A 12,586-nucleotide genomic window follows, 5' to 3' on the forward strand; every position below is an offset into this window, starting at 1 on the left:
GACAACATGCATATAATGCCACTGTGAAATGACAAATGCAACCTGTTGCATGCACCCCATGTCTCAGTGCTGCTCTGCCTATACGGAGCACCGGCATGGTGTGTGTGTGTGTGTGTGTGTGTCCCTCTATACCTGAGGTGGACTGTCTGTTCTTGCGTGGGGAGCGTGTGAGTCGCTGGTAGGGGTCCGTGGCTCCGTACAGGTCCAGCGTGGACATGCACAACAGGATGGTCTTCTGGAGGTAATCCACCACCGCCAGGCCATTACAGTTCCCCAACGCAAGACTGAACACACGCACGCACACACACACAAAACAACTCTTGTTATTGCACTGTAAAATCCTCGTCTTAACCCATTGAGACCTGAGGCCGATTCTAAAAACGCCTTCTAAAACCTGACCTAAGTTTTCTGAAAACGTTCAAATTCTTACTAAAAAAATGAATACACAATTATGTTGCTATATGTATAGCAACAACTGATGAGACACAGAGGTGGCTCCCGGATTCAAAGGTATAACAACGTATAGGTGGCAGCAGGTCTAAATGGGTTAATACATCTATTTGTAACTCAGAAAGTGTACAACTGTAACCAAATGGACCCTTACGGGAGCTCTTCACCCATTTTCAACCGTATCTTAATTGGTCCTCATTAATGCTCATTATAACATGATGGTACCATTTCCATCTACTCAAACCAATGACAATGTTTGGATACCAGATTTGTTTAGTCACACAGGTTACATTTACATGCACATAGTGCCCATAACACTGACTCATACGGTATGTTACAGACTTATGGCAATGCTGCAAGTTGAACCGTGAAGCTCGCTCCGAAGGATGAGGGATGCTTGAGTGCCATTAGCTAAAGCTGCCTTTGTGGCTGTGGGATTAGACGTGGGAAGACATGTCTTCTTCAGCTCGTCTCAGCAGACATCAACAAAACGTGAATGGAATGACATGGAATGGCCGCCTCCATGTTTGTGGACACTGGAGATCTCGTTCAGACGTGGCATTTGAAAAGGCCACATTGCAGAGCTTAGTGAATGGAATGTGGCGTACTACTGTATACAATGACTGGTGCTTTAAGTAACATTAAGTTAAGACTGCACGCCCATGCCACCACCGTTTATTTAGTTGTTTTAATTATCTTTGCAGTCACTTAATACATAAAACACAACCAGTTTGTTTGTTTAGTATTGTTTATTAAGAGTATGCACACTTACAGTAGTTTATATTAATTGATAATTATTGTTAAAGCTGCTGGTTTAACTTAATTTCTCTTTGTGGATCATACCATGGACTCTAATAGAAAAGGGGGACTGCGGCTTGTGTGGGTGCTGTTTAGCTAGTTACTTGTCCTCTACTCCCCAGTGTGTATTTATTAGTTTGGTCCATCAGTGTTTAAGCCTCCCTCATGTGTCATTATGTGAGGTCTGTTGGTTGAGTTCACTTCCTGTGTTGATAAACATTAATTTCAGTAGTTATGTTGTGCTGATCTCTTTTAAGGGCTTTATAACTTGTTTGTTGGAAATTGTTCATTTGTTACTTTGTTGGAAATTAAACAAAACTTTGAAAACCTGTGTTGCATGTGTTTCTTCTTAAAATAAGTGTTAAATAGCTCTATAGTTCCATAATAATTATTGAAGTAATCAAGAAATGTTCACCACATTTATTAATTTTTTCATTGATAAATCCATAATTAACTTGCAGGCCTCTGTGGTGAGTGACCCAGAGGACACTCATTCAATAACCTTCATTAATTTCTAATCGTTCATTTGTATATATTATTTTCAAAGGGTTTACATTTCAATGGCGTGCCGAGAATAGCATTGGAGACAGTGTGTAGGCGAGGTGGCAGGGCAGAAACAGGAAAACTCAGGCTGCATTTACACAGGATACAGATAGACTGAAACGGCAGCTAATCTAACTCAATTATCTGCTTGATGACTCAGTGACACAACGGATATGCAGTTGGAAAGTGATTTCACAAACAGATGGAGCATTTGTCATCCCTGGAACAACGGCTGCTTTCTAAATTTGAACGATGGATATAAACATGCAACAATACAGGCCTTTCATTGATGGATAATATTTAGAAGCAGGCCTACGTATCTTTTAAAACGTGAAAATATCAGATCTACAAGCTTACAGATCAGCTTTTATTTTAGATGTGTATAGGGGAAAAAAGGAGTGGACCATGTACAGAGCCAACTGAGGTCAGCATTACCAAGTATAGAGGATTTAAATGGTTTAAAAGATTGAGATTCACTGGCATAGAAACATTGGATATAACAGAGCGGTAGCAGCGGTTAGAGGAGTCTAAAAAGACAGAGTACATTTAGCTGTAATACAGACGGCAAAATAATGGACAACCACTGCAGTCCATGGCCAAAATAAGAGGACTGAAGTGGTTTGTGTATGTTTCGTAATAATAATTAAAATCTACAAAGTAACTAGTGACTCAAGTTTTCAAATAACTGTAGTGGAGCAAAAGTACAATATTTGCCTCTGAGATGCAGCGGAGTAGAAGTAAAAGTACTGTAAATTGGAAATACTCCAATAAAGTAAAAAATACCTCAAAACTGTACTTAAGTAAAGTACTTGAGTACATGTACTTAATTACTTTACACCACTGCGTGGGAGGAGTCCATCCATCCATCTGTCCGTAGTGGTGGCGATAGTGGGACGGCTGCCAGTGAAGGAGTTGGTTCTTGCCAGACATATTGTCAGTCTTCCTCAAGGAGAGGACCGTTTTACCAGCCAAAGGACTTCCAAGTCAAGTGGCATTAATTACTGAGCTTTAAGCACCACCGGTCAATGGCGGATGCTGACAGCCGGGAGAGACAGACAGTCTCTGTAAAGCAGTGGTTCTCAAAGTGGGGTCCGGGGACCCCCAGGGGTCCTTGGGGTGGGTGCCGGGGGGTCCCCAGCAAAATTAGTTAATAAAGCGTCACAATCATTTTAACCCCTTTATCCATACTTTGGCTATTCAAAAATAGCAGATATACAAGCTCGTAGATCTGCTATTTTTGAAAAATCGTGAACATTTTGTGCAAATCTTTGAATATATCATTTTTAAAGCGAACATTTGTAACTAAAATCTTTGCTTCTGGGGGTCCCTGGAACAAAATATTTTGAGATGGGGGTCCGCTGGCAAATACATATACCAAATACATATCCTTTTGGGGGTCCTTGAAATGAAAAAGTTTGAGAACCACTGCTGTAAAGCATGGATTCATGCTTTGTCGCACGACGGTGTCGCTCATTGAAAATAGCAGACCTACAGTATAAGAGCTCACAAGGTGCATTGTGAGCTTGTGGGTCTGATCATCACCATCACACGGCATAAATTGGGCATAAGACTGAAATACTGACTCACTGACCTTATGTAGTACGGCAGTCAGTGAGTCAGTCGGTCAGTACGACAAACAGTATGTATTTGGCTAAAATCAAATATAAAATAAACCAAATATGCATTTGAATCAAAAGGCAAAAAAACAAGAAAGAAAATCGGCGCGACCAAAATGAACACTGAAGAAAGACAGACAGACTTACAGGCCGTATGCAGAGTTGATGTCCAGGCTGGTGATCTGTTGGGGCGGCTCTCCGTCCACCCACAGTAACTGAACTACCAGCTCTGCCTGGTAGCCTGGTGGCATCCGTACCGCTCGGTCCTTCACTCTGACACACACACACACACACACACACACACACACACACACACACACACACACACACACACACACACACACACACACACACACACACACACACACACACACACACACACACACACACACACACACACACACACACACACACACACACACACACACACACAAAAAGAGGCAGATGGGCAGACAGAGAGTCAGACAGAGAGCCAGCCAGACAGGGCCCATCATCACTGTCATAATGGAAATCCTCCGATCAAGCTGAAACCTTATTGTCCAAGTTTGGAGTTAGGGCTGGGCAATAATATTTACTGTATATTATATTGTGAAATGTCATTATGTCCAACACTGTTACATTTCCGGATTCAAATTCAAAAACAGCAAAAGTAGCAGATCTACAAGCTTCGCGCCACGCTTCGAGCTTGTGGATCTGCTACTTTTGATACTTTTGGGTGACACTGTAGTATGATGAAGAAGGGCATTAAATAAACAAAAAACACAAAAAGTGAACAGGTTTCTAATGATATTATCGTTGGATCAAACAGGCAAAACAAGCGCTAAGTCCTGATTTTTTCAGGACACATTGAGCGGTGGCAGCTGACCGGATAACTGTGCCCCACCACATAATCATAACATCCCCGGTTTCAATTCCATCTGGAGACCTGTGCTGCGTGTCTCTGTCTGCCCTCAATTTCCTGCCTCTCCACTTCAGGACGCACACACACACACCGTTCTTATCTAAGAGCCACAGGAAGATTGAGATGACAGCATGGTGAAGAGACAGCGTCAAGTCAACCACCTTATCATGCAGCCACAGTTTAGTCAAATCAAGTAAATTTTTTATATAGCACATCTAAAAACAACAGCAGTTGACCCAAAGTGCTTTCCAAAACAAGAGCAAAAAAAATGTTACGCTAAGTCTATTCCAAAGCAAAATAAAAGCAATTAACGTAGTAAAACAAACAGAAACAAAGCAGCAACAAACAACAACAGACAATGACCTCAAACTGTGTTAAAAGCTAGAGTAAAAAGGTTGGTCTTCAGTTTGGATTTGAAAATATTGTTTGGGGGGGCTTACCACCTGCTTGTCACGCAGCAACTGTTTTATGCTTGAAGATCAGATATTTTGCGCAGGATTGAGCACATTTGTGGAACATAGCATTGTGTTCACTTGTTGCACTGAGAGAGGAGGAGAGGAGACGCGTTTGTCAGCGACGTGGACAGCAGATAGAATGAGAGCTTTACGCTCAGACAATAATGTGAATATTATTATTATGAATAATAATAATATAGGTTTGTCACTGGGTTGTTTACAAGTTACTATAGTTCGCTTGCTGCTACTAAATGTAAAGCAGCATAACATGACGGTCATATTATGACAGTCATGACGAAACTTCAACCTGTTTTTTGCACTTTCTCCATTTACAGCCCGTACATCTACATAAACGTTCGGATTTCAAATATAAAGTTTTTATTCCGTGGATGTTACAATTTACTTCGGGTGGGTATAAGTACCCGTAACTTCTGTATTGTTCAATAAAAAGCATTTTAATCCGATTGGCGGTCATTTTCTCATAGAGTTATAGTGTATCAGAGTGCAATTACACCTCCCAACCGATAGGGTCACGTAGTTGAAAGCATGGAGAAAATACGGAGAAAATGGCCACCGATCGGATTAAAATGTTTTTTATTGGACAATACGGAAAATATGGGTACTTATGGGTTACCCGAATAGAATTGTAACATCCCTGGCCATGAGGTAAGCACTTTATATTTGAAATCTGAACGTTTGTGTAGATGTATGGGGTGTAAATGGAGAAAGTGCAAACCTTTTGTTAACTTATAACTCGATCTCTTTGTGGTGAACGCTTGTGTCTCTTCAACTTGTTGCGTTTTTCCCACATTGCTTGCCTTCGGATAAAATCAAGCATTGTGTTTTGTTCTCCACATCGATGTAGCGAAAATGTGTCCATATTACCTCTTCTCTTTCTCCCGAGCCCCGTGCAAAGCATTTTACCGTTTTATTTTGTAAAGTTTCGCTCTGAAATCTGAATCCTCCTGCCATTCATTTGACGGTGGTGTGACTCTGTGTGTGTGTGTGTGTGCGTGCGCGGCTGCAACTTTAAAAGGGGGTGTGTGTGTGTGAGTGAGGAACAGCATGCCCTGCCCTGTGTGAGTGAGGAGACAGATAGAAATACACACTAGCCTACTGCCTACACTTTCATAGACCTGCCTGCTTATTTCTCTCTCAAAATTTGGCAACCCATTTTCAACTCTCTGCTTTTTAGAAGACAATGGAACCCCCCACTGTTTGGGGGAGAAAGTGTGAACTAGTCTGGAGAACAGAGGGAGACAGTGGCCAATAGGATAGCCTGATTTGGGGATCAAAATGATCATTTTTCAGGCTTGGTGGAGGAGTATGAAACCTCAGTCATGCGAGTGTTAATGTGGAATGGGAGATTATTCCAAAGTATAGGTGAGGCCACAGAGAAGGCCCGATCACCTTTGGTTATGAGGTTTGTTGGGGGAACTGAAAGGAGCTTCTGAGTGGACGATCTAAGTAACCTAGTGTGGTACAAGTATCTTGTATCAGATCGGAAATCTATGGAGGGGGTCTACCGTTGAGAGCTTTAAAAACAAAGAGCAAAGCTTTAAACTCACTTCTAAAGTGTACTGGTAACCAGTGCAGTTGTGCCGGCGCAGGGGTAATATGTTCTTTGTTCCAGTAATGAGTCTAGCAGCAGCATTTTGGACCATCTGTAAACGGGAGATGGTGGACTGGGGCAGCCTGCAGGCCTGTCTTAAAGTGCAAGCGGTCTCATTTAGGCACGGCCTACCAACCGTATCAGGCTTGCGTCTGATTGATTTTAATGGAGCTACAATGTCAAGTGTGTTAGAGCTGATCGAGTGGAGGAATGAAACTAGGTTCTCTGTGTTACTAGAGGAAGTAAGGGTGTCGGAGATACCAGATGAGTAGGAACGCATGAGTGTGTTGGAAAAATGTGTGGCTGACGTTGGCTGACGTTGGGTTGATAGAGCGGGAGAGAGGGAGGACACGACAACATGGATCCAAAGACAATCATTCGGTGGTCAGAGACACTGATCTTAAACGTTTCAGTGTTGGAGATGGGCCCTTGTCGTGCATTGGGCCAGAAACAGCTTGCACAAGAGTCCATAATATGTCCTCGACCAAAGGTCTTTCTGGGCAGCAGACGTGAATATTTAGGCGGCTCGGTCCCCTGAGCGAGACGCCATAAATGAGAGTAGGTCAGAAACAATGAAGTTGCCATTTGACTTCGTTGGTCTATAAACCAAGGCACACACACTGGGGGTGGTGAAATACATTTTCACGGGGGGCACGGTGGCGCAGTCGGTAGCGCTGTCGCCTCACAGCTAGAAGGTCCTGGGTTCGATTCCCGCCGGGGACGCTGTGGGCACTGGGGGCGTGTCTTCTCCTCCGCGTCATCAGCGCCCATACCCTAGGTGGGGTTGGCGAAAGGGCCTACTCTGTGTGGAGTTTGCATGTTCTCCCCGTGTCTCCTAGGGTAGTTAATACCCTCACAAAAACATGTAGTAATCCTGGTCACTATACCGCCTCCCCCATGACAGCCGGGGCGCCTGATGGAGGGGAAGGGAACTGGTTGGAATAACGTGTTCCTTCCACGCGCTACGTCCAACCAGGGAAACTCCCCCCTGTCAGGTGACAAGAAGGTCAGTTGGCTCTCATGCCTGAAGGAAGCATGAGCTCGGCCCTGGCCTCCCTACTGTGGGGTGACAGGTGTAATACTGGTGTAGGGCTGGTGTAGTGCCCAGGATCACTTAGGAATTTGGCACCGGGTGAAAAAAAATGGGTTACAAAAATCGCGGGATAAAAATTTAGGTAAAAAAAAAAAGAAATACATTTTCAACAGCTGCACTTCAAAAGTTGAAAATCCATCAGTTGGCAATAATCTACATTTAAAAGTGTCTTCAAAAACAGTGGCTAAGCCACCACTGCGACTGGACCTTGGTGCATTAAAAAAGCTACAGTGAGGAGGGCAAAGACCACCAAGTGGAGAAAGGTCACCAATATTTAGCCATGTTTCTGTCAAAAAGAAAGAATGTAGTTGGCGTGATACAAAATTGTTATTTAAAATAAATGTCTTCTTAATTAATGACTGATAAGGCAAATTTGACTGTGGAGCCCGTTCCAATGATGTGGAATTGCAATGAGTTAGTGAGCAGAGATTTGCCAAGTTTGCCCCTCTATTTAAACCATTTAGACCTAAGGTCTAAATCTACGCCTTCTAAATCCTGACCTGAGCTTTCTGAAAAACTAAAAAAAAAAAAAATTTGCGAACGCGGAAGGAGTGCAGCTTACTACGACGTGCTCGGGGTGTGTGTCTGTCTGTGTGTGTGTGTGTCTCTGTGTGCAGCATGTGTGCAGCCGCGCCCCCATGTGACTCGCGCTCTCATTGGCTGCTGACAGACGCGCCCCCATGTGACTCACACTCTCATTGCCTGCTGACAGATGTCAGAGTGGAGCCGTGCATAGATGAGTAGGAACTCCAAAACTCTGTGCATAGGAGAACCATATCCCCCCCATTAACTTCAATACGAGGCGGAGGCAGTCACGTCACTTTCTCTCTACGCTCTCCCCATCACGGTGAAATAACACGGATTATTAACACGGAAGTCCGTAAATACACAACATAACAATTTCTAAAAGAAAAAGAAAAAAAAATAGGGCTGCGTTCGCTTCCAGCGTTCGCGCGTCTTACTTGTGCTATATACTGTACATAGCAACAACAACCCCAAAAGGGGTTCCCGGATTGAAAGGTATATTGTAGTTACATATAGGGTACAGTTCAACAACTGTAGGCCAGGTGCTGACAACGGCGTATGAGGTCTGTGCGTGATTACAGTTGACCAGGAGTATTCTATACATTGACTCAAGTACTGGAGTTGAATACTTGGTCCACCACTCTGTATGTGTGTGCATGCGTCTGTCTGTGCGTGTGTGCATGCATGCGCGCGTGCGTGCATGCGTGCGCAACACGCGCATGTGTGTGTCTTTACTTGAGGCAGGGGCTGCTGTCTTTGCCCCCCTCCGGGGTGCCTCCTCCGGGGCTGCTGGGTTGCTGAGGTTGGGCGGAATGAGAGCCGGGCTCGGAGAAGCAAGGGTTGTTCTCCGTCTCCGACGGCGAGATGGCGTCCTCTGTCTCACACTGAAAACGCAGCTCCAGCGACTGGATGAGGGACACATAGGTACAAGTACAGCACAGCGTGACATAATGAGCAGTGGCGGACAGTAACAAAGCACATTTCGTCCCTGTCGGGCAGAAACCTCTTATCTCCATAGTCTAACTTTTGGTGTTTTTTCGTACATTAACGCCCTAACTTGATCATACTATACAGTGTCAAACACAAGTATCAAAAGTAGCAGATTTGCAAGCTCGAAACGCGACGCAAAGCGAAAAGTAACAGTCTTGGAGGTTTCTACACTACATTTTTTGAGTAGTTCTACTTCACTTGAGTATTCATAGTTTTGGATACTTTCACTCAGTATTCATAGTTTTGGATACTTTCACTCCACTTAATTTCAAAGACAAATATCGTACATTTGGCTCTTTACATTTTGGGGGGGAGATCAATCAAAGCATTTAATTTGTTGCTTCAGTAGCTTTGATCACTGTTATTCAGATATAAATGCACTTCAACATCTCTTCCAGTTTAATCAAGTGGGTCACTGTCACTCTCAGACTGTCAAAACACACACACACACACACACACACACACACACACACACACACACACACACACACACACACACACACACACACACACACACACACACACACACACACACACACACACACACACACACACACACACACACACACACAGCGTTTCATCATTAGAATATGAGCAGATCGAATGTTTCTGCGGCTGTAAATAATCATCCGTTTGAAGTCTGCGACAAAAAGGCACAGCTTTTGGATCCCATCTCCCAGACAGCATATAGTTTCCATCCTGTCGCCCGAGGAGAAGGTCAGTTGCTGTGTAATTGGTATACATATATATCGTCTCTGTCGGGTGGAAACCTCATATGTCCAAAACTGTTACTTTACAGGGTTCAAATTCAAAAACTGCAAAAGTTGTAGATCTACAAGCTCAAAACTACTTTTGATGCTTATGCGTGATGCTGTAGTACGATCAAGTAGGGCGTTAATCTACGAAAAGAAACCACACAAAAAGTTACAATATGGAGATTACAAGGTTTCTGCCCGACAGCAATAGTATACTTAAAGGGATAGTTCCCCCCAAAAATGAAAGTAGTTTTTTTTTTTTTGTGTGTCTCATTCCTAAGCCAATAATTTGATGACCAGCGGACAGGTAGGCAGCGGTTCCGGTAGGAGACACAAAGGAGAGTCTTTCTGTCTCCTACCGAACCGCTGCCAGTCACATTATTGGCTTAGGAATGCAACAAAAACAAAAAAATATTCATGAATAGTCCATGAAAGTCTCCATGGGGGTGACTAATCGATAGGAAAAAAGTCATTTTTGGGGTGAACTATCCCTTTAAGTTTTTGGGCTGGTTCTACTCACTGCTATCTGCGTGTTGGCCTCGTATTTGCTGAAGCGGTAGAGGATGACATGGGCGGAGATGCCCACCACGCAGAAGATGCGGCTGTTGCGGCACCAGGACACCATCTGCACGGCGTAGGGGTCCTCCTCCGCCAGGTCGGCGGAGCGGCCGTCGCCGCTGCCGCCGCCCGTCTTGGGCTTCTCGAACGCCTTAGACGTCTTGAGCTTGTAGAGCATCTGTAGCGTGACTGAGAGGAGGGAGAGAGAGAGGGGGTGAGAGGGAGAGAGGGGGGGGGCACGTTTTTCAGCAAGTTACGATGAAGTCATTCAGACTGTTACTGACTAATATGACTATAATGTAGTCTTAGTCTGTATTTAGTCGGTTCTGAATGACTACATCTTTCATTTCAATATCATATAATAATGTGTGCTGTATGAGTTACCAGGGAACTAACTATGAGTAGGAAATGATAGAGTACAGTAGTGAACTGGTGGATGTCTCAACGGAATCAAGTGCAATTTAAGACATGTTGAAGTTAATTTGGGACACAGACAGAGGTATAACTTGGCTAAATAGTGAGCAAGAGTCTTTTTCTGATGGTCCCGACTCCCGATCCAGCAGTCTGATCACATCATGTACACACACACAGGTTATTTTCACTTATTATTATTGATATTTTCATTTTGACTTTTTGTTTTTGATTTCAGTTTAGTAAAGATTCGCTTTTAAAGTGGGTTTGCTAGTTTATTATTACATTTATTTTATTTTTTATTTATATAGCACGTTTCATAGATCAAGTGCAGTTCAATGTGCTTCATAGAATAGGTTTAAAAATAAAGAAATATAAAGAAAATAAAACATTTAGAATAAGACTAGGAAAACAAGAAAATAAACAATGATAAAACAAAGCAAAAAAAAAAATATATATATATATATATGTATAGAAAGCTGGATTTATGCAGACACCTATGTAAAAGCAATACTAAAAAGGTGTGTCTTAAGATTTCTTTTAAAAATGTCAATTCCAGAGGCTAGGACTATAGTAGCAAAAGGCTGCTTCCCCATGCCTTTTTGAGCTAGCCTCTGGAACATCTAGGAGACCGGTGCCAGAGGACCTAAGGTGTTCTGCTGGGAACATACTGTACCAGGAAATCAATGCAGACAGGTAGGCCGGAGCACCTCCATGTAATGATTTAAAAACCAATAAAAGGATCTTAAAATCAATTCTAAAACTAACAGGCAGCCAGTGGAGGCTGCCTGTTAGTAAAAGGTTTAGTAAAAGGCTTAATTTTAGTTTTTATTAGTTTTAGTGTTAGTTTTAGTTTTTTGTCAGGCGCAAGATTCATCAAGGTCAGAAAATAAATTGCAAAAATATCAGATCTACAAGCTCATTGTGAGCTTGTAGATATACTGTAGCGAGAGAGAGAGAGAGAGAGGGGGAAAGAAAAAGTGGACCTACTTGCAGAGGCGTCCCAAAACTTAATCGAGCCGTCAGCATGTCTGTACAGACAGAAAGAATGCAATAGAGAGAGAGAGAGAGAGAGGGAGAGAGAGAGAGAAAGAGATGGTTTCATTTCCATGAAACTCAAGAGAATGAGAGATGAATTCTTTACACTTTCTCTGTAGAATCTTTCACTTTCACTTCAACGATTTCCCACCTGCGTAATGGACATTGTATTCTGAATCTTGTTTTTTTTCTTTTCTTCAAAATAGCAGATCTGCAAGCTCACAACACAGTCTGTCTTTTGAGAGTGTAAAATGCTATAATCAGTGGTGCTCAAACTTTTTCATGTCAAGGACCCCCAAAATTATATGTATTTGGCCGTGGACCCCCATCCCAAAATATTTAGTTGCAGGGACCCCCCAGAAGCAAAGATTTGAGTTACAAATGTTCGCTTTAAAAATATTTGAAAATTTGATTCAAAGATTTGCAAACATTTTCAAGAAAAAAAAGAAAGAAAAAAAAGCAGATATACAAGCTCATAGAGCAGCACTCAGTGCGGTGCTATGAGCTGGATGGATGGATGGATGGATGGATGGATGGATGGACAGACAGACTCACCCTGTAACGATGATCTCTGGGAATGTTTGGGAGCCTAGCGTCCACGTGCCACCACTCACCGGCCACTCCTGAAAAAAAAAATCAAAGGTTTTTTTTGTATCACTGGAGCGCAACGTGCAAATGCTTTTCTTAACCACTAGAATCCCAATTCTGGGCATGTCATAATAGGCAAACATTGGATGAAAATAGCACATCTACACGCAATGTGTTTTGAGCTTATAAGATTGGCTGTTTTCAGTGAAGAGATTTTGGTGTAAAGCACACATTTCCGTTTATTTAAAAAGTC

General features: G+C 42.9%; 1 protein-coding gene across 1 annotated transcript in view; it reads right to left on the reverse strand.

Moving 5' to 3' along the window:
• The window catches only part of stxbp5l (syntaxin binding protein 5L), a gene marked incomplete at both ends in the record, with an annotated part of 294,314 nt that overhangs the window by 50,400 nt on the left and 231,328 nt on the right, over positions 1-12,586 (reverse strand). Inside the window, 6 exons of the mRNA XM_080412829.1 lie at positions 133-284; positions 3,555-3,680; positions 8,729-8,898; positions 10,259-10,485; positions 11,698-11,738; positions 12,301-12,368. Coding sequence (XP_080268955.1) covers positions 133-284; positions 3,555-3,680; positions 8,729-8,898; positions 10,259-10,485; positions 11,698-11,738; positions 12,301-12,368 — 784 coding nt within the window. The remainder of the gene's footprint in view (positions 1-132; positions 285-3,554; positions 3,681-8,728; positions 8,899-10,258; positions 10,486-11,697; positions 11,739-12,300; positions 12,369-12,586) is intronic.

The sequence above is a fragment of the Gymnoscopelus braueri genome (genome assembly GCF_963280865.1).
Source record: "Gymnoscopelus braueri genome assembly, chromosome: 18".
Lineage (NCBI taxonomy): Eukaryota > Metazoa > Chordata > Actinopteri > Myctophiformes > Myctophidae > Gymnoscopelus > Gymnoscopelus braueri.